The sequence below is a fragment of the Mixophyes fleayi genome, chromosome 9 (assembly GCF_038048845.1).
Source record: "Mixophyes fleayi isolate aMixFle1 chromosome 9, aMixFle1.hap1, whole genome shotgun sequence".
Lineage (NCBI taxonomy): Eukaryota > Metazoa > Chordata > Amphibia > Anura > Limnodynastidae > Mixophyes > Mixophyes fleayi.
Window position 1 is genome coordinate 17641079 of NC_134410.1, and position 23373 is coordinate 17664451.

At 37.1% G+C, this 23373-nt stretch overlaps 1 protein-coding gene across 17 annotated transcripts; it reads left to right on the forward strand.

Moving 5' to 3' along the window:
* The first annotated feature begins 293 nt into the window (after window positions 1-293).
* On the forward strand, window positions 294-12805 carry LOC142102102 (uncharacterized). Of its 17 annotated transcripts, none has more exons than XM_075186671.1 (9): window positions 294-419; window positions 4519-5266; window positions 5309-5392; window positions 5453-5746; window positions 5840-5965; window positions 6008-6049; window positions 6134-6231; window positions 9042-9133; window positions 11333-12805. In XM_075186671.1, the coding sequence occupies exons 1-9, from the start codon at window positions 353-355 to the stop codon at window positions 11543-11545; spliced, it is 1764 nt and encodes a 587-aa protein (XP_075042772.1). In that variant the 5' UTR covers window positions 294-352; the 3' UTR covers window positions 11546-12805. The 17 variants fall into 17 exon arrangements, with proteins under 17 accessions (XP_075042772.1, XP_075042770.1, XP_075042767.1 ...); XM_075186669.1 differs by having other exon boundaries at window positions 5840-5881; window positions 5924-5965; window positions 6008-6231; XM_075186666.1 differs by having other exon boundaries at window positions 5840-6049.
* The last annotated feature ends 10568 nt before the right edge of the window (window positions 12806-23373 follow it).

Here is a 23373-nt window from a genome sequence, read left to right on the forward strand (position 1 = left end):
AATTATTCTCTAGTTTGTCCTAGTTGAAACTTAAATAGGCTGTTCCCATACATTTCCTCAGGTGTGAGTCACACCTTTTGGGCACCCAGGAGAACATCTATGGACCATTACGTGATGGAATAATTAACATATCTGTTGCATTACATTACCTGAAAACCAATTTACTAAGAATGACATGTTAAGGGTTGATCAAACTTAAGCAGCTATTTTTAACAAATGATAAATCATAAGTAAATTATGCATATAGATGCTCATTAAAGCGTATATAAGAACCAGAATTTCTACAGACAACATTTTTGGTTAGCAAGAGTGTTGGCCAGAGTGTTTTGGACAGAATAACCCAAGGAATACTATGGAACATACAAATATGCCAATGATAAAAGGACTTTTTCTCCTCATTCTCCTAATGATCGAAACAAGTGAGTATGGTGTTTATGTACTAATCAGGAAATATGTGTTAGAGTGTTTCATTTCAGAATTAGAAATTTTCGGAATATATTCAATTGCTAAATGACTGGATAGATTGTGAAATTTAAAATAGGTATAAGCTGCAAAACGTAATTGAAACCTTTTTAACAAAAACTGCGAATGTGCCATGGAAATATAAAATAAATATAACTATACACTATCAAGGGCATGCACAATTGGTAGAAATATAAAATAAAAAATCAGCGATATCCATTTGACTGTTGTGTTAAAGTGTTATAGTTAAAAACTACTAGCAGTTCACAATATTGAAAAACTCTTCTTGCAAAGATTTTTTTTACGCAAAATAATATTACCATACATTGGCAAATTTACCAGAAGTGGCTAAGTCTGGTGCCCCAAAATTCAATTTTGCGGAGCAAGATTATTAAAATGAGATGAAAGCACACAAATGTGCCACATGTAATAGAGACAGTCCTGATATCTCTTAACTCTCGTGATTAGTTTAATAAATAAATTATGTTAAACTGAGAGGTACTTTAGAAAATAAAATTGGGTGGTTCAAATGCAGTAGGAGCTTGACTTTGATATGATGTAAGTGGAAATTTAGAAGTGGCGGTATGGAGACTGTAAGTGAATTGAATTTGAAAATTTTACAATTAAGTCAGTAGGAGAAATGGTGGGATGGCATATCAACGTATACCAGCCAGCTGATGTTAACAGTTTTGCCTCTTGAGATATTTACACCTCCTCAAACTTATGTTTACAACTGGTTTGCGGAAGCATTTAAAAGTAGACTTACAATTTGAAGTGTTATGGTAGGACCATCAGCGCGCTTGTACCAAGCTCATAATGGGGCTTATGTTAAGTTGAACATAAATTACTTTGTGACATCTATGTTAACTTGTCCACTCTGACTCATGACATTGATTATTTTGATCACCCAGTACTTGAAAACCATCGTACTCTGGTGGCACATTAAACTTTTAGAATTAGGCAATATCATTTTTTGCGCAAGATGTTTAATTTAAAATGAATACAATTTTTGCATGTTTGGGCGTATAGAGTTATTGTGGTGATATATGTGTGTATGTGTGTGTGTGTGTGTGTGTGTGTGTGTGTGTAATGAAATAGAAATTATTATTTTGATTTTTAAGTAATACAAACAGTAGATTAAGTAATATGTAACAGTGTAAAATAGTTTGCATGCAAAATATTATTTTTATTCAATCATGTTTCTAATGTATTGTGTTGACTACTCTTAAATTAGAACACAACCTATTGAATGTAGACTGATAAATACATATAATGCTGATTGTAGTTGAGAGACAAGCATTAGTACAACTGTAGAAGGTTAGTGAATACATATTATTAACAATCTCCTATAATATACCGATTGTTTAAAACGCTACACTATAGAATGAATATCTTGGATATTTTTATAAAACAGAACATAAATCGAACATGATTATAAGAAAACCTGAAAACAGTTGATATTTAACTCTCTGAAGTGATATCAGATTTAATATACCTCACTTGTCCAAGGTTCCTCTAGGTCTATTCAATTTTACTGGGTGCGCCTAACTGTGATATTCTACAGGATTTAAATGTAACAATAAAATAATAATTGTCATAACAAGTCGAGTAAATGATCTTGACAATTTAATCTTATAAAGCTGTAATATCCACAGTCATTATATATGTTTATGTAGAGAATAGAAATATGCAATGTCAATCAAATGGAATTTGATTCTTTTGTGTAATTGTAAGTTCATTGCTAAAGAACAAGACAGACAATGTGATTATAAGTTTATAACAATATACAACAGATTTATTGAACATCCCTAAGAGACTTATGCCTAATCTGTAGCGCCTGTTCCTATGTTTTAAATGTCCATTAAAGATATCAGAGATCCACACAGAAACGTACACCTAACTGGGAGTACTAACATTGTTCACACCAAAAAAATCTACTGTTATGACATTTTGTTACGCAAACCTGGGTTAAAAATCAATCGCCATCATTCAATTAGCAAAGTTAAAACTGTAATAATAGTTAATGGTCTAAAACGAAAAGTCTTACAATAATACCTCTTTATACATATGTTTATAAAATAAGTTGATCATAAATATTATACAGTAAAGACATACAATAGAAATCAACATAGCTGGCTACAACATCTAGTATATTATCAGAAATATTTTTTTTGTAGACCCTATATATATACATTAATTTGTTTGGTATGTGACTAATAGTACGTGGCTTCTTTGTGCATCTATGTAATTTAGCTTTTGGGAATGAATGACGGTGTATCGTCAATATCCTACATCGGTCCTGTCGCTGGTTTGTCTCGCTATGCAGCGGGATCAGCCCGTGTGTAGCCAACTTTAATCGAGCAATAACAGAAAATAATTGTTTGTAATTACCAATATAGACAGATTGCATACACATTTATTTGAATGTAAAAAAATAATGACTAATGCAATAAATAAGGATATATAATAAGTAATTACAAAATGTTAACTATGTCTATAAAACTTCAATTTCTTAATTTTTTTTTAATTCTGATCAACTTACTTTTAGATGACCTTGTCCTGTAAGTAGATTTTAAAACTGAAGCCAGTAGTTCCAATCTAGCGCTTTGCAAATGATTAAATTGTGATCCCAGAATAAATTCAAGATAAAAAATATTTATGAAAGTAGGTAACTTTATGATATGACAGGAAAGAGAGGATAAAATAACAGACTGCAAGACGTCTTTTCTTTAAATTAAGTCATAAGGATCAATTGACTTACGACCAGCGTCCTTTGTAAAGACTTACATCCGCTGTAGAGACTATCAAGAAACACTGTGTATCTGTTGATGGATTCAGGCAAATTCCTACTAGACACAAACTGTAAAGAAAAACTCAACATTCAGACGGGCTGGCCTTTAAATGTTGCAATTTCACAGAAGAGCTGTGAAATAAAAATAAACTTTAAAAAATATTCTAAAAAAATTGTAAGAAAAAAAACCATTGTAAAATATTTTAAACCTTTCTACGACTTTCAGGAGTAAACGGCTTCTCTGGGTAATATTCACTGTAGAATATTTGCTAGTTTCATGGCTAAGATCAGAAGGTACATTTAATTATATAGAACTGACTCATCCACTATAATTACATAAAAAGTATTAAAAGATTTTTCTCTGGTCGTCACACCCAAATGTATAAATACTCTGCAGAATTTATTGTGTTTCTTAAATAAGAAAATTGTTCAATATTTGCTGGTTCTTTCAATGGCATGTTTGTACTTTTTTTTATTATTATAGCAATAGATAACCCATTGTTTATAGGTTATGATGGGAATATGAAACAAGTTAAAATGATGGATTTCATTTAATATAGAGGTGCACCAGTTTGAAAGAAGACACACGCGCCCCTATTCTGAGCTGTTTGAGAACCTTCTCATTCCCTTATCTAACTCACAGTCTGTGACTTCCCACTTGTCTTCATCACACATGGTGGAGACTCTAAAATAGTCTGTACCATTGCATTTTAGGCCTCCAGGAAGAAAAGAGACTCCCTTTTGAATGTGTACAGTTAGATTTAGATTAATCTGCTTTAACACATGGAGCTGTAACACCTAATTTTCAATCGTTGATCAAAAAATAAGGAAAGTGACAAAATATTGTTAATAAAAATCTTTATTTAATTATGCAACCAATTCTTTTGTTAGATTTCACTAGGATCCGGCTAATCAGCTCACTTGAAGTATGCATGAGAAAGTTTAAATCTTGGCCTGACATTAGATATAACTTTAGACCCATAACTCAAAACTTAGACATCACAAAGCTTTAAAGAACTTTCAAAGAAAAAGCAAGACAAAAAACTGTGAAAATGTTTGTATAAATTATTGCACCTGCTTTTTGTGTTTGGGAACTATATTTTGAATATTTGGTGTATGCTTTTAAAATGTTTTGGCCCAGTTACAAGTTTCCATTATGTTTTAGTATGGGAATGGCATGACAAATATGAATGTTGCAAAGTTCACCAAATGTTTCATAGGGTATCTGCATATTTATATACATATAATTCTCTTTTCATACACAGATGCACAATCGACAATTCCAAGCACGGGAAGCACAAGTGCCAACATTGTAACCACCCCAGCAAGTACTGGAAGCACAAGTGCCAACATTGTAACTACCCCAGCAAGTACTGGAAGCACAAGTGCCAACATTGTAACTACCCCAGCAAGTACTGGAAGCACAAGTGCCAACATTGTAACTACCCCAGCAAGTACTGGAAGCACAAGTGCCAACATTGTAACTACCCCAGCAAGTACTGGAAGCACAAGTGCCAACATTGTAACTACCCCAGTAAGTACTGGAAGCACAAGTGCCAACATTTTAAGTACCCCAGCAAGCACTGAAAGCACAAGTGTTAACATTGTAAGTACCCCAGCAAGCACTGGAAGCACAAGTACCAACATTGTAACTACCCCAGCAAGCACTGTGAGCACAAGTGTCAACACTGTAAGTACATTTGCAAGCACCGGAAGCACAAGTGCAAACACTGGAAGCACAAGTGCCAACATTGTAAGTACCTCTGCAAGCACTGAAAGCACAAGTGTCAACACTGGAAGTACCTCTGTAAACACTGAAAGCACAACTGCCAACACTGGAAGCACCTCTGTAAACACTGAAAGCACAAGTGCCAACACTGGTAGCACCTCTGTAAGCACTGGAAGCACAAGTGCCAACACTGCTAGCACCTCTGTAAACACTGAAAGCACAAGTGCCAACACTGGTAGCACCTCTGTAAGCACTGGAAGCACAAGTGCCAACACTGCTAGCACCTCTGGAAACACTGGAAGCACAAGTGCCAACACTGGTAGCACCTCTTTAAACACTGGAAGCACAAGTGCCAACACTGGTAGCACCTCTGTTAACACTGGAAGCACAAGTGCAAACACTGGTAGCACCTCTGTAAGCACTGGAAGCACTGGAAGCACTGGAAGCACAAGTGCAAACACTGGTAGCACCTCTTTAAACACTGGAAGCACAAGTGCCAACACTGGTAGCACCTCTGTAAACACTGGAAGCACAAGTGCAAACACTGGTAGCACCTCTGTAAACACTGGAAGCACAAGTGTCAACACTGGTAGCACCTCTTTAAACACTGGAAGCACAAGTGCCAACACTGCTAGCACCTCTGTAAACACTGGAAGCACAAGTGCAAACACTGGTAGCACCTCTTTAAACACTGGAAGCACAAGTGCCAACACTGGTAGCACCTCTGCAAACACTGGAAGCACAAGTGCCAACACTGGTAGCACCTCTGTAAGCACTGGAAGCACTGGAAGCACAAGTGCCAACACTGGTAGCACCTCTTTAAACACTGAAAGCACAAGTGCCAACACTGGTAGCACCTCTGTAAACACTGGAAGCACAAGTGCAAACACTGGTAGCACCTCTGTAAACACTGGAAGCACAAGTGTCAACACTGGTAGCACCTCTTTAAACACTGGAAGCACAAGTGCCAACACTGGTAGCACCTCTGCAAACACTGGAAGCACAAGTGCCAACACTGCTAGCACCTCTGTAAACACTGGAAGCACAAGTGCAAACACTGGTAGCACCTCTTTAAACACTGGAAGCACAAGTGCCAACACTGGTAGCACCTCTGCAAACACTGGAAGCACAAGTGCCAACACTGCTAGCACCTCTGTAAACACTGGAAGCACAAGTGCCAACACTGGAAGTACCTCTACAAACACCAAAACTACCTCTGCAAACAATCAAAGCGGCATAGCCTTAGCTGGTATGTAATAATATATTATTTATATTTTAATATAAATAGTGGTCAGTTTATTTTATTAGAAGCAGTGATAGAATAATGACAGTCATAATTCACAAACTAAAGCAAAATGGTTGGCAAAAGTGAAATTAGATAATAATAATATTATGACATGCAGTATGAAGCTAGAATGTATGGACTATACTTCCTTTGGTCAAAATTGATCTGTTTATTAAAAAAAATATTTTCAGTTTACAGTCCCCTATTCCCTGCCAAGTGGATGCTGCCATTGCACACTGTACAAGTGCACTTTGCAGCTATACAGTGTAACACTTTTTGCACGACTTAATTACAACTATTGGATCATATTTTGCTTTTTCACAATTATTTTTCCCGGACTTAAATGAATAACTGATGCTAAAGAAGTTGATACATTTCTAAACCTCAAAATTATTTTTAACTTTCATTTTACTCCGTCAACTAACTTCAAATATACATTGTCAGAATCCCCCATAGTTCAGAAAAAGCGAACTAACTCCTGCTCGGTCTTCGACACTGCATCTACAGGTGTTGACTAATCCAAACAAAACTGTGCAACTTGCTAACACAGAGCAGCTGCACTGTCAGGGGAGGGCTGGCAAATTTTTTGCCTGGGGCGTTGAGACTCGGCTCAGTAGCCTATTAGGAACATTTTTATGAAAAATAATGCAAGTAGTCTAGTGACCCATTCTATAGTAGCCCACCATGGCACTGGCCTGGGGAGAGGGGGGTGAGAGAGAGGGGCCAGGTGCCCCCCTGCCCAGCCAGCCCCCGTGCATTCTACAGTCAGGTTGTGCGTTATGGACAAAACCAGTGGTTACAATGCCAATACTGGTAACAGAGCTGGCGAGGGTGGTTTTCTCAAAGTGCAGAGTACCTGTATCAGGATCTCTATAGTTCTGCTTGTTGGGGGAGGATGTTAGTTAAAAGAAATGTGTGTGGTTTTGTTATTAAATTTAAATTATCCTTTAAGTAGTAACTCAGATAATTAGTTTAACTTATGCTTTGGACATGAAGCAAACTATTTAGGGCCTGAGTCATTAAGGTAACTAAGGCAAAATAAGGAGTAAATGTTCTCCAGGACAAACCATGTTACAATGCATGGGGGGGGGGGGGGAATTGGTTTATCATTTTGCTCATAAGTTAAATACTGGCTGTTTTTTCCTCTAGCACACAAACACTTGATAGCTTTATTTTTACACTGAAATTTTAAGTTGATCTAGGACATGCCCTATCTGAACTATAAATCTGTACCCACATTTTAAATTTACCTTCCCCTCAAATGCAACATGGCTTTGCCCAGATGCAAAGTTACTCCACTGTTATGCTTTGCTCTCCTTAATGACTCAGGCCCTCAATATCTAATCTAAGTTCTATGTAAGGTTGAATTTGCGGACCTGTGTCTTTTTTAAACCCTACTAATTATGTATCTTTAGATGCATACATAAATCACATTTCCTTTTCCACTAGATATATAAATAATTTAAAATGTTTTACTGATTTAGCATTAAAAACACTATAACAGGTAGAGATGAACAAAATTGCAGTACAATGTCATGGCATATATAATTTCACGGCAGAACAGTCCCGTTTCACGGAGGTGTAAAGTTTTGACGTTATAATCTTCAAGCTGCACTTTTTAGATATGTGTTTTGCCACAGAAGAAGAAAGGTCTAGCAAAACCTGTTTATCACTATATGGGGGAAAAAAATAAATCAAATGATAGCATATCGCCTTATTTCGCTATGGATAGTACAGTGTGTCCAACTGTGTTGCATGACTAAGCGTAATTTTAAGTTACATAGCTGGAAGCAGAGGCAAAGATAGTTAATTACAAGAAGATCATGCAAGGAACACGTACTACACAGTTACACCCAGTATAGACATTATTCTGGAGCAACGCCTTTCACCTGCATAATGTCTGATCTAAAAACAATCTAAAAAAAAAAAGATAAAACCACCCAAAACATATGTTATCATTCTCTACATATAAATTGAGTTGCAAATTATGCATAAGTGTACATTTACATATCCCATCCACTCCAAGCATTTGCATACATAATATACGCTGCAGCTTTATATTACTGAGAAAACAGCTGATTATTTTTTTATGTGTATGTGTTTTAAAGGCTTATGACTTAACCCTAAACTTAATTTACATACATTTTTGCTAATGGAACCCCTACCCCCTCACCTAACTGTTATACTTTTCATTGTAACCCATTTCAAATTTTGAAAATGTTGGCATCACATTTTACCGGATGATACTTTTTTTAAAAGTATTATTTGGTGCATTTGTCTAGGATCAGAACCAATATTATATTCATTTACCATGGGATAGATGAAACTTTAATAAATAAGATCACCAGAATGACTATGGCTACACAAAGCATTTGTGGAGATGAGTGCGTCTCATGCGATTACATTAGAAGATGTGAAGAGGGAAAAGGAGACAAGCTGCAGAAAGCCAAAGACAGATAGTTAAATAGTGAAAGTAACAGGGTCCCCAAACAGCACAAAGTACTATTATACTAATGTAAGCTCCAAAATGATGTGAGAAGATTGCGATATCATACTTCCATCTGCAAGCATTTATAATATAAAATTTTAGCTTATAAATTTATATACATTAATTCAACTTTTTGCAAAATGTTTTCACTCTGCAAAGAACCAATACTTAGAATGATGTAATAAATAATCACAGCGGATCTAAATGCAGACTAATTGTTATTATTATTATTATTATTATTATTATTATTATTATTGTTATCATCATTATCCTTTTCTACCTTCAGATACAACAGGAGGCATGGCATTCTGGATTGTCATACTTATAAGTCTTGGTGTAATTGCAGCCTTTGTCTTATCTGTGTTTTTTTGTTTTAAGGTAAGTAGAACAGTAGTGAGTTGTTTATTATAAAATAGTGACTTTGTATTTTTTTTAAAAGTGTATCTAACAATATTGTGTAATATTCCATAATGGTTTTGTATAGTTGATGTCTATATGTGAACAATAGAAAGGACCGTCCATCCCCCCTCCTCCCATATTTTTTGCATTACTTTTATAAACTTGGTGAATCTGTCCCTTTATTAGCACACACATGAAATGCCATGAGGAAAAATCTCTATCTCTACATCGACATATATATATAGCATAATACATGCACACACATGCACTACAATTGCTCCAAATTGTTGCTCCAAATGATGCCGCCCAAGACAAATGCCTTTAGGCTCACCCTTCACATACTCCAGTGATTAAAATACTGTTTATGAACAGCTCTGTGTATTGCTGTTTTGAACCCAAGTTAAGATTACTGTAATTATTTACTGCGTTTACAAATAAATGCAACAACAACAACTTTTTACCATGATCATTTCTCTTGCAAACATTTCAGCCAAAGAGAGCATTGATCTATATTTTTATGTATCTAATGGGCAAAAGTAGTTTTTCTTTTCTTGAATGCACCCAATCTTTAAATAAAGTTCTACTTTACTTTTTCTACTAATATATTTAAGATTGTTTTGCAATGACCGCATTCAAGATTATTTGTTTACTACTCATTGCAGATCATTGTCAGTGAAGGTGTGCTAAACACTAGCTATTGTCTGGAATATAACAGACCCCATGATTGTACTGATGAAAGTAAATTTTATTAGCCATCAGGGAATGTTCTCTATATTGTACAGTGGCCTATTGCCCAACAGGAAATGAAAAATATATTGTACACTGACCACCAACCTGGGCTTTGTATCGTACGCTGGCCATTAGGTGAATGCCTTTAACAAAGCAACTTGACAGCCAAGCAGCTGTTTCTAGCAGCAAATTTGTGGGGAATAAAAATTAATGGATTACTGTAAAACAAAAATGTTAGCAGTATTTTTCTTTTTCATAGATATATTAATGCTAGAGAATGGCAATAGTTGCATTTTAGTAGTTTATATAAAGGATGAGAAGGGTAACATTTCAGTTAAATGTTGTAGGCAACCAAATGGCTTCTTCAACCCTTCTGTCCTCAGGGATTGCGCTACATAACACACTGGCCACCAGCCAATCGACTGTATTGTACACTGACTGCCTGGAAATGGGCTTTGCTTTCTTCACTGGTTGCATCGCTTCTGTATATGCCACAACAATTAAGCCATGCCCATTATTTCATCAACTACAAACTTCCTCTCTCATGACCATCATGAAATGTTGGCAAATGTGTATATTAAATCCTAATGTTTCACACATGTCTAATTGAGTATCTACTATTTACATAGCATCCTGTGCTTAAAATACAGAGAATAGCACCATTAATTTTTTTTACATTTTGTTGCTATTCATTGACCACCATTATCTACTGTTCAACGCTTATGAAAAATAGATACAGTAAAACTATTCGACACCAATGCATAACCATGTAACCATCGAGCGATGTTCCCTAATGATTTGACCAGCTACAAACATGGCTGCCTCCATTGTGTATAGGTTAAAAGCTCTCTTTAAAAAAGAGATGTGTACCAAAATAAAATATTGAACCCCTTTTTTTTAACTCTGAAGCTTGTCACCCACTCAGTGCTTTCCACGTGTGACAAGCCCATGTGGAAACCCTGAAGTTCAAAATTCTTTAGTCATTAAAGAGTTAACCTGGCAGGATTCCCAGAGCCTGGACTTCTGTTGTTCTGCTAATTCGTGACTGTTTAAATAAAAATATATATATTATTTTAAGATATATACAACACAGGGCATAATTGATTAATTGTGGGTAATACAATAACTCCATCCATTTGAAGACTCCATACTCTTTCTCACACCGCTTGTTGTATGTGTATTAGGCTGAAATATATTAGTTATCTTTATTTTGCATAATGTACCTTTTTCTGTTAAGAGACGTTAGAATTAATTTAGTTAACTGTCAAGTCTTTTTTTCATATGTGGTATTGAACTGAAAGGTTCAATACCACATATATCTTCAAATAACATTATAAACGCTAGGATGAATTCATAAAATATAAGTACAAAGTATAAAAGTGATAATTGGAACACTTAATTGTATAACATAAGCCCCCTACTCACCATTACTGCTCTTCATCTCTGCAGGTTTTGGCACCCAGATGCGCCACAAGTACTTCAAGCTCCTATAACCCAAATCTAGCTACCCGGGAAGGTTGTTCATCTTTTAATAGACCAAGAGACCATTGCAGCCCTTTTTCTCCCACATTGGAAAGCAGCATAGAAATGTCTGGGGTATACAATATGGGAGGGCAGCATGATAAAAATACAGGAAGAGCTGGCAGGTTCTATAATGCTTAATTCAATAATGTATATTCAATACATATCTAGTACTGTATTGTATTGCCATTTGGATAGGGCTCCTATAATTTAAAACAGTAAGTTGGGGCATCCGTGTGACATGGACTTTTCTACTTAGATTAAACATTTAAGCTCTTTTTTGAGGATACCAAATGTAATTAAGCAGACACAATTCTATATCCCCTCTATTTCTGTTAGAGCAACATGTGTTTGAATTCTTGGAAAATAGGGATTATATCTTATGGGTTTCCAGTGACACAAATGGAACGGTCTCTGGATAACCAGGGTAATGTTTGCCCTACAATGCAGGGAATTACAAAAATGAAGACTTATGCATTAGAGTTTGTATTTAAATTCTTCTTCTTGTTAGACTTTAATCCATTGAAAGTTGATCGTAAAGTAGTTTGTTGCATAACTAATGGGACCATTTAAATCGAGTTTTGTTGGTTTTTCTATGTCTTTATCTTAGTAAATCCAAAATCAGAGTTAGGCATTAACATGAAGGGTACAAAGTTGCTAATTCAACTCATTGCTAGCTAACTGATGATCCAACCTCAACCACGTTTGCTCAAAGCAAAACCTACTTTCCGATAAGACTATTGGGGCGGCAAATCTGAGAGGTATGGGGGCAGATGAGAGAAGGATTGGGAGAAAGGGAAATTAAAAAAGATGACTGAGAATGCTGTATATAGAGAGAAGAGGATGCAGGAGGCAGAGATTGAGTGATAATAGAAAAATGAGGGCACAGTAGGACGTATAGAGTGAAGTTACGGGGCAGAGGGAAATGTTGGAATCATAGACGATAAAGAGTGAGACAGATATGAGTGATGGAGACATATGTTAAGGAAGGGAGGGAATGGAGAAGGTTGAGGGGCTAGATAAAGGCTAATAAAGGCTAACAACAGATGCGGACCAAATGGAGTACGCACATTTTTAATATCTTGTCCAGGCCGACATAATGCACAGAAATTAGCTTGTTTGAATTTAATCTGCCTCAATATTTTTACAGTACTTTAGGATGTCTGTCAGTATTTAATATATTTATAAGGAAAAAGCAAAGCATACACAGTGGTAGGATCTTCTATGCTATACTTATTGTATATAGATTTAATGTTACATGTTGTGCTGCTATATGTTTGCTATAGAATTAAGTACATATTTAATGTAGTATTGTAGATGTTTATTTATATATTTTCACTGAATTATTTGTTTGTACATCTTGTATGTCAACATTGCAATAAAATAAATGATAAAAAAGTATCTTGCTTTATGTGCAACATGTTAAAAAAAACTCTAAAGAAAGTTGAAATAATCACCATACATGGCTATATGTAATCATTATTGATTCAATGATCCACATTCCCTAATGGAGCACATTTTCACACTGAGTGATATCTTACATATGGGGGAAACCTCTATTTAGAGTGAATACATATGAACAAAACAGGTGAATTGGATGAGCACATTATTGTAATCATCCTCTTCGTGAGCTAGTGAAGAAGAAACATTGATAGGTGCATTTTATATGGTTGGGCCCAGTGACATGTAAGCACTCACTGAGGTGCTCCCAGTCATGGGTGACCATGCATAAAGGTGCTCCTAGTGATGGTTGACCTTGCATTGAGAAGAATCCAGTGATGTGTAAGCAAGCAATGAGGTGCTCCCAGTGACGTGTGACCATATATTGAAGCAATCCCAGCAATATCTAACCACATATTGAGTCGCTCTCAATAACTTGTAGCCACGCTTCTGGTGACTTGTTCATGCATTGAGGAGCTTCTAATGATGTGCAACCAAGCATTGTGGCCACCTATTGAAGTGCTCCCAGTGACAAGTAACCATGTACTGAGGCCCTTCCAGTGATGTGTGACACCAGGAGCTTAGCTAATATTATTTTCTTGTGCTTGGGCAACATGCTGTGTAAGTATATGTTGTGGTTGAGCAGTCTTCTGTCTGACCTTAGAATTGTCACGCTTGAATGGAAATAACAGCTATGGAGCAGATGCAGGTAGAATGGCTGCATCTGCAGCACGGTGGCTTAATGGTTAGTTCTCTGTACAGAGCTGTGGAATTAGTAGAGCTAAATAAATAGCTGATGATGATGATGAGTGGAGAGAAATCCAGTGCAGAGATGTCAGCACAGGTAATAGAGAGAGGCAAGTATAAATAGGGGCAGGTCAAGACTGTGTATTCTTTATATACTACACTATGGTACTAGCTGTCCTTTGTGGGCTGGCCACTCCCCCTCTAGTGTCTGGTCTCGCCTCTTTGATAGCTTGCCTGACCGCCTCTGGTGGGCCCCTAGCGTTGCAGTCCCCCGGTGGGCCCTTCATGCCCCAGTCCGAAACTGAATACAGCAGATGCAGGTAGAATAGCTGAGTGGAGAGAAACTTGGTGCAGAGATGTCAGCAGCAGCATGTAAAACTCCCAGAGCACAATATAAGCAAGAGAAAACAACAAAATGGAACAGCAACCAAACAACAATGACCAGCACAGGTAATAGAGAGAGGCAGGTATAAATAGGGAACCACAAGGTGCAGATGATAATTAGTGCAACAGGTTAAGCCCTAGTAGTAAGAAGGAGAAGGAATAATAGCAGCACCTCTTGTGAATTAGAGGTACTGCCAGATGATACATTCAATGTAATAAGCTCAATAGTCCTGGAAGCAGGAGCTGCTGCAAATACAAAGCAGCATGCAAAAGCAGGAAGGTGAAGGCAGATCCTGACAATAATATTGACTCAACTTGTTCTTGACCCTGATTGTTTGCTTGTGACCCTATCACCAGGTTCTTTTAGATTTCTTAACCATTTCTGTCTGCTCTGACCTTGGCCTGTATATTGTCCACAATTCCCAAATTGTTCTTCTGTATAGTAAGCTGCGGTCTTGTGAGGCAAGTTCTAGGGACTACAATCTGTGAATTTTCCACTTCAGAGCTCTTTGCATTGGTCTGCACATCAAATACAACCTACACCAAGCTCTAGCAGCACAATGGGTTCACACCCTAGACATCTTAAAACACAAATATACTGGGGATAATAACGTGTATTACAGAGTGTAAGTATTTTGTGGAAATTGCATACTATTCCTTTAACCTATCCTGCTAAATAGACATTTAGATATCCAAAATAGGAGACTCATATTGTCGGGGTACCGAGGCTTTGTGCCCCCATTATCGATCTCTGATAACCTGATTTCCTTTTGGCATAAAGTCGACTGGAGAGGAGGAAGTGTTGTAGTTTCAGAATCAGCTCTGAGGGTCTTCTCAGACTGCTTCTTTATTTATACCTAAGCTCAAGCATTAACTGGTTAACAACAAATACATATAAGGACAAATCTTTCTTTACAACAGTAAGTACATATAAGGAAATCTCTGTAGCTCAGCAAATATTTATTTGGAACAATAAATACATGTAAGGCAATATTCTTTGTCCAGTACTACGTAATGTCTTCCAGGCCATTTGTTTTCAGTCTTGCATCCTGTTAATTAGACAGAAATGGATAATCTGCGCTTCCCAAGAGAGAGTGTAGTGGCAGCCAGGGGAAAAAAGATAGAAGGGGAATGGTCCCAACCCCTAACGTAGAATATGCCAGGTTCCCCGGCGCTGGGATAGAGGGGGGGGGGGGGGGGGAAGGGGGGGAAAGAGAAAGGAAAAAATGTGATGAACAATACAAATGATTTTAAACAAGTAAACCAGCCGGTGTACTCGTGTTTATTAAGGTGAGAGGTTAGAGAGTAATAAACAATTTCAGCTACAGTGGATAACATATGAACACATATCATGAATCATATGTGTTTTGTACAGTTCGTTGTGACAGAAGTCTTGGACAACAATCACTCGCTCCTGAGGCTAAAGCCAGCCGGCTTAGCCACTGAAGTAAGTGTAATCACAGGAGGAGTAAACACTGCAGTTCATCCACCGGGAACGGATTTCCCAATTCAATTAGGTACTTAATAGTAATACTGGGATATAAATATATACACAGCTTCTGCTTGTGTTTATTCTGGAAGCAGGTAAATCATACCACCAAGCTGTACCTTAAGACCATGTAAATAGTCTCATAATCGCTTGACCAGCTGAAACACAAAGGGGATCGTAAAATCGCTTCTATAGCAATAGTCCAATAGAGTCTGTAAATCCCTTGTTTCACATTTCTATGAGCTGGACTAGTAAATGAATCAAATAAACCGTAAACCGGACGTATAGGCTGACACACTATAAGTATTAGTCTTCAAAAACAATAGTCCGTGTGTCATATAGAAATAAGAGCTCAAACCCGTAAACCGGTATTCCGCTTGATGTGGCGCTATTAAATCCGCGATGGGGGTAGTGCACTTACCCTTACCGAGGATGCATCCTCCAGGTGTCCGGTTCCTCTCGTTGCAAGTCTCGTAGTAAACAAGCCCACTTGGTTGTGGGAGAGAGAAGAGTCGGCTCGTGGTGCATGCACGCTAAAAAGCGGTAGTCGAGCGTCGAGCATCCTGTTAATGTCTATTCCATGGGAAACACTTGTATTTTTTCAAGGGCGTAGTTCTCATATTTATAGTTATAGTCTTTTAAGGTATTTCACACATATATTTGTACCTTTACTAACTATTCATTGTTATATACTCTCACAATCCCCTCTTTTTATTCCACTAAACAAATATACATGTGTTTCCTGACCCTTCCTTTCATGTCATGATACAGGGTTACCTTTTTATTTCTCCAGCTACTTTTACCCAGATTTTGACCTAAAGTCTCCATGTGGATAGAGAATCAATCATTCACCAGAGAAGGTATCCTTGCATCATTTATTCTTTCCCTAGCAGTATTTTCAGTTAGACATTTATAAACAGCAATTGAAAGACGAGGCCAAATACTGACATGTCTTTCTTATTTTTCACTATTCATCCTGTCCTAGTACTTTTCATGGCTTGAAATGAGCTCCTTTATTAGCTTGTGTTATAGTGTAAAGTGTCCTCTTTGTCAAAGTGCAGGTTAGGCCTGCTATTACATCTTGCCATTGTTCATTGCTGCTTATCACAGGGGTAGTTTAAGAAACAAATAACAGTGCTGTAAAGAACTGAGTAGCAGTGAGTTTAAACTGAACTCTTAAATGGAAATTTTCAGATGTGGACCATGGGTAAGCTAAAATACATTGTTTAGCGTTACACCCCAACATTGCATTGCAGCTCTGTTAAAAAGCAGATGCTTCCCCAAGTGTCCTAATGGGCAGTGTCCTATGGTGATTATCCCATGTGTATGAACCACTCAATCCTTTCTGCACATTTCTACAAAAGCAAGTCTCTCAAGCTGTCAATCACTCTTTCTAAAAGAGAGCATTACTGATGTGAACAATGTATTTTAAGTACATTGTTCACCCCAGTAGTATGCAGCCTTTAATATATGTTAGTGTAAAATAATGGCTTTTCTTGATCTTCAGTCCCCTTGGAATTCAGTGATGAACAGCAATGATCTGCAAGAAACAACAATTGCAATGAAAATGTGGAAGCGTATATAATTGATTGTTATATATATATTGTACCTTTCCTTTAACAACACTCTCCAGCTACAGTAGCTGGACAGCTGGCATAACTAGTAAGAAATATATCCAAAGGATTAGCCAATATATTAAGTTATTTTTGAGCTTATTGTGTGTTGATAGGAGGTAGGACTGCCTAACTTTATAGGTCAACAGCTCATTTTTTAATATGGTTCATTCCCAGCTTACCATACACCTGTGCCTGAAGGTCATTATGTAATGTTTATGTCTCTGATTTATTATGTAATGTCTTTGGCTGTAATGCTTCTACACTTGGCAATGTACCTTTCTGTTGTGTTAATACTGAAGGTTGTGAAGCAAACTTAGAAATTAAAACTTAGGGACTTACTTAATAACACGATACATTGTGCCTACAAGTGATGCAACCCAGAGAAACCAATATGACCCTGTGATTTTTTTTTACATTTAAGCGCACATCTAATACTTAGTTGCTGTAAGTTACAGCACATTTGAGCACAGTGCACCATGTTATGAATTAATCACTTAAGTTCAATATTTCCTAATTCTGTATGCATTCTACCCAATCTCTCTTTTGCAATTCTGTTCTATTGGAATTAAACTCATGGATCAGGATGTTTGTTATAGTGTTCTCGTTCCTCAGATCTTCAGGACTGTGTTCCATATTCCCATCCTGCTCACTCTGCTCCTCTTTTTTGACTTTACTGCATAAATTACTTTACTTTTGTGAGCAGATGTAACACTACACAATCCCTGTCATCCCATCAGGACAATGGTTACATATCAATTGAATAAACAGGTTTGTTTACTCCAATAGTGAAAATGCTGGAGCTAGGAGACATTAACCTCAAATCTGGCACTCAGCTGTGCACAGAGTGCTGTTTAAATAAGTTTGTCTGATTTGAAACAAGCAGGCCGATGACAATTGCAGTCAACTGGCCTCAAGTACAAAAATAAACATGAAGGGGCTGTGTAACCACTACTAGGCGAAGCAGAGACCACCGTGAAATGTATACAGGGAGGGTGCCAGATATTGGGTCCAGCATGTGACAAAATGGGGAAAATTGGATGTGCCGTACATAAAATTTGGAAAATTTGTAGTAGCCTTTCTATAAGAATATACCTGTAACCATGGGCTAATTGATTTTCACCATATGGAAAAAATTAACAGCATTCAGTCATCTCAAACACAAGTTCAAAGATGCTAGTATTGTGTACAACAGTTTATGGCAGTGTCTGACTCAGCTTTGAGAAAAGATAGATAAGGAATTCAGAGACTTTTGTGGGAGTTTCGGGTGTGTTAGATATTGCAAAAACTGAAATCTTTTTAATTTCCATTTAGTGTACTCATTAACACATATATGCACAAACCATTACACACATGATGCTGATATTTAAGCTAACCAACAGGGACTGGATGAGAGAGAGGTAGAGAAAGGTAGAGAGAGAGAGGTAGAGAGAGGTAGAGAGAGAGAGGTAGAGAGAGGTAGAGAGAGAGAGGTAGAGAGAAAGAGGTAGAGAGAGGTAGAGAGAGTTAAAGAGAAACAGAGAGAGAGAGAGAGGTAGAGAGGAAGAGAGGTAGAGAGGAAGGAAGGAAGGATGGATGGATGGATCAGGGTGGTTGGTCTCATGGGAGGAGTCAGCCACACAAAAACAATGCCTGGGCCATTCATCCTGGACTCCTCCAGGTGACATCTTGGTTCATTTGTGCACCTGCTTTCACTTGGTTCACCTGAGTCCGGCCACCCAGGCAGTCCATTATAGGACCTGCCTGGTGGGGATATGCCCACTACTGTTAACCATTAAGCATATGTTCACTCACTGTTATTTGTTATCAATAGAATATGTGACACTTATCACTAACATGAATTTATTGCCTATATATAAATAAGCAGATGCATGTCATGGTGGGAAAATAATGTACAAAGGTTATAGCAACTAACACGCTTTAGACCTCTGAACATTGGATTTCTGTGCCAAGACTATCCCCGTGGCAATGAGGCCTTAAATTATTTATTATGAGAGAGAAAGAAACAGAAACTGTATTTGGGTCAATTTGCCTCAATTCAGACTCCAGGGGGTAATTGTATCATAGTGCGGGTCGTACAAGTCGCCGGAAATCAGCGAGATGACAGCTTAAATTTAAAGCTGCGCTGCCTTGTAAAGGGAAACTTCCCTGCGATTGTGTCATGACACGTGGCGTACTAATCGCAATCACGAGGTAAATCAATATTAATCAATTTAGTTTACTTCATTCAATTATTTGACTTCCACACCTACAGCCCCAACATAGGTCACTGCTCAAAAGGAATGGAGCATTTAGTTTGAATAGAAAGCCCTAGGGAAACCTGGTTGGTATCTAATCACTTTTTATATTCTGTTCCTGGTGTGAAAGAGAATGCTTTTTATATCTTTGTTTATTTTCTGAATTTTCCTTATCGTGTCCTGCTTTTGTGAACTATGTAAGAGGGTAAAGGTGAACGTATATTCCTGTTCACTGAAAGTCAACCAATTACAAAATACGTTGGACCTTGTGTCATGTGATCAGGATGACGTCACTTGCAGCCAGGAAACATAGGAGAGGAGTGAGAAATGTTGCTAAAAACATAGATGCTTTGGTTCACTTACAGATGAGTCCTGCCTTTATTCTATTATTGTATTTGCATTTGGTTTTATACATATTAATAAACTTACTACACCATGAGCGCTGTTAACTTTTTTGTATGCAGCACTGGTAGATTGCCCAAACTAGGAGGTACCCATAAACTTTGGAAGGGTGCGCACAGTGTCAACATGGGTTGGTATACGGAGGTATGCCATACCCCCACTTCTCCTACTGTCTTCATTGTAAACCTTTAAAATTCCATTCACTTACAATTTCCGATCCGCCACTTTTAAATTTCCACTTCGGTCACTGGGAGTGCGTGTACCCACGAAAATTTTCCTGTGATAAAGGGGTCTATTCCAAAATTAGCGTTAGACTGCAAAATTATTTATGATAATAAATAAAGATAAAATGCAGTAAGTTAGAAGTAAAATATCCTAGGGCATCATAAAGAAATATAAATATTGATAAAATCAATACTATTAGGAGAGATCAACTAGATAAAGGATCACTGTCATAGTTTTCATTTAAAGCTCATGGAGCGATGGCTCCAAGTTTATATTTCTAGTACACAAGTATCTGTGAAAGCTTTTGTATATCTTCACCTCTATCTCCCAGTGTTTCATCTTGTACATCTTGGGCATGATCCTTAACGTAAATGCCGATAATTGCCAAAATTTGCGTTAAATAGCACTACGCTGGCCCAGAAACAAACTCTACTTCAGGGAATGTAAGTGCATCCAATTCATCTTCAAGCATAAAGGATAATTAAGATAGGCTATGATTTCATGGGCGGATTGGTGAGGGGAATGGGCATATGCACCTATTCAATATACAGTAAGCGTGCCAAGCTTGAGCGCATGCGACAGCGTCCAATTCAAGTTTTGAGCATTACTATGGTACGTGACTTTCAGTCTTAACACCTTACAGGTCTTGTATAAGTCACGTATGTATGCTAGAACATGTTTCCAATCAAGAGCAAATGCAAAAAAAAATTATGTACACGAGACAATATTAACATCCTGATTAATGAATATTAATTGGAAAAAAATGAGGAAAGAATACTTTTTTTTATTAAACAATTTTTTTTTCATTAACTACTATATTATTAAGAGGTGACAATCATTGAATACTTTAATTTGTTTATGTGCTTTTGGGACTTTATATTCCACATATGTAATGGACATATCCTGCAGTTTATTGTGTCTGTCAGTGCAGAGATATTTCTCCAGATCCACTTCTAATTGAATATGGACGTGCATAAAAACACACATTACGTTGGTAAATCAGGCCTCCTGTGTTCAAATGTATGCATTTTAGAGCAATAAATTAATGATGTGAAATTAGGGGTGGAAACAAACATTGGCGTGACATTTATAAGTTCTTCTTTTTTTGTTTTGTATTTTACTTAACCCTTTATATTGTTTTGTTTCACAGGAATACTGTATGTCATTATTCAGTGAGTAAGTTTTAAATATTTTTTTGATTTATCAGAGTGGTTCTAACGTTTAAGGGAGGACAATCGAAAAGAGTTCATCAGCTTAAGACTGGGGTATGTAGGACACGCCAGTAAAACCAGCTACCTGTGTAGTTAAAAATAATATATTTTGAATAGTTTACATATTTTAGTCTATAAATACACTAATACTTGTATTGTATATACAACAGCCTGTTTGGTTAATTACCATACTTACTGGATAATTTCCTATTTTGCCACATGTTAATTCTGGTCTGCTGTTGAGAAATTGTTGGGTTAAGACTGGGTTAAGATTTGTTTAGTTCCACCTCAGATTAGTCACTGTCAGTTTTTCTTTCAACCTACATTCAAAGTCAGTGACCACAGTCTAGCCTCTGAGGATTAAACTGTTTATTTTTTTTTTGGGACATACTCAGTGTGGCCGGGGTCCCCGAGTACCGTCCGCCGCAGGAGTCTGGCCAGTGTGATAGGCCAGGTTGGATGCATCTACAGCAGGGGTAAGCAACCTGTGGCTCTACAGGTGTTGTGAAACTACAAATCCCAGCATGCCTTGCCACCTATCTGCTGGTTTAATACTGGGAAAGCATGCTGGGACTTGTAGTTTCACAACACCTGGAGAGCCGCAGGTTGCCTACCACTGATCTACAGCAACCCTGATCTATAGGACGAGGTCAGGGGTTGCAGCCCAGGTACACCAGTAACAGGGAACACTAGCAGGGTCAGTAACACCTAAGAAATTCTGGATGCCGGTAAGGAGTCCAGTGGTGGCAGCACGTGTAAGCCCCTCCTACTGCGGCAAGAGGGTGCATTTGGGATAATGAAAGGGAACGATGGCAAAGTAAGCACAGCCTGTTCCCAGCAACAGCAGACAGGGTGACATAGGCGATCCATCCTGTCACACTCAGAATACACTAGTCTCTGTGAACTCCGCATACATGTACATGACAGATCATACGAACGTGTCTCCATAACTATGGGAATTATGTCTATTTCAGGTTAGCTGTGAAGTAATAAACACCAGAGTTACACACTCCTCCTTTTATTACTAACACATAAGAATAATGGAGGATCTGGGGTGAGTTAAGCCAGGAAAATATAGACTGACTCCAACCAGACACGAAACCTGTATAAGGTAAATTTGTCTGTAATTAAATTAACTTACTGTCAACCATTAAATAATAATAAAACAATTACAATAATGATACAACAATCATTATATGAAAATGTTAATTTGATTGCTCATTTTAACAGTAGGTTATGGAAGTTATTGAAAATGTAAACAACCTGTTAATACAAATATATGCTGTCTTAATTTTCATAAATATGTCTTTGTTTGACAGATTTTAATAAAGTCTACTTTTGTTTTTACTCAATTGTCATCAGTCAGATGTTCTGAACATTTATTCTGTGATAGGAGAAAATAACTCTGTTTATGCTCATAGGCTCTTTATAAAATCCAAGGCAAAAGACACTGAGGCATTGAAGGAAGTTAAGATGACTGTTATCCTTTCCTTTCTCCATATCCACTAAATAGGCACACGTTATTAATGTCATAAAAATAAGTGAGAAAACCACTATGGAGAAGAGAGGTCTGGGTAAGATGTATGTTAATTGAGTTTTGCAGTAGAGGTGCAAAGTACACTCTGTTTGTAAATTCACATTTCACAGAATTTAAAGTCTCTAAATTATCTTTGTGCTGCTGGGTTAGGAGCAGTGCTAGGATTTGACTAGCACAGCAAGCATTGTAAGAGTAATACATACATCAGATGAAATTCATACAACTGAATAGATCTTGATTTGGTGTACCATACCTAAATATTAATGCAAATTATTAATGAAATATAACATATATGACAAGCAACTAACACACCTAGTGACCTCTGTGAGAATTCTTCATTTTGGTTACATAATTGACTTTTTACAAATTTTCTTACTTTTTATCTTTTGTTTCTATCTCTTTATAACCCTTTCGTTTTCTCTCTATTTTTGTCTCCTCTTTTTTTCCCTACTTTAGTTTTCTCTCTCTTTTTATCACTTTATTTTTGGGGGATTTAGTTCCAATTTAGGTAGGCTCAGCAGATTGTACCAGCATTAAGAGTCAGATAATCCACAGGTAAAGATTTAAACCCAGTCTAGCTGATTTTTGTTTGCATCAAAACCAAGTTCACAGTGCTTTCTGGTCTGAATGCAATTAAACAATAACATAAAATAAACCCTGCTTGTCTAAACTTTAACTAACAGA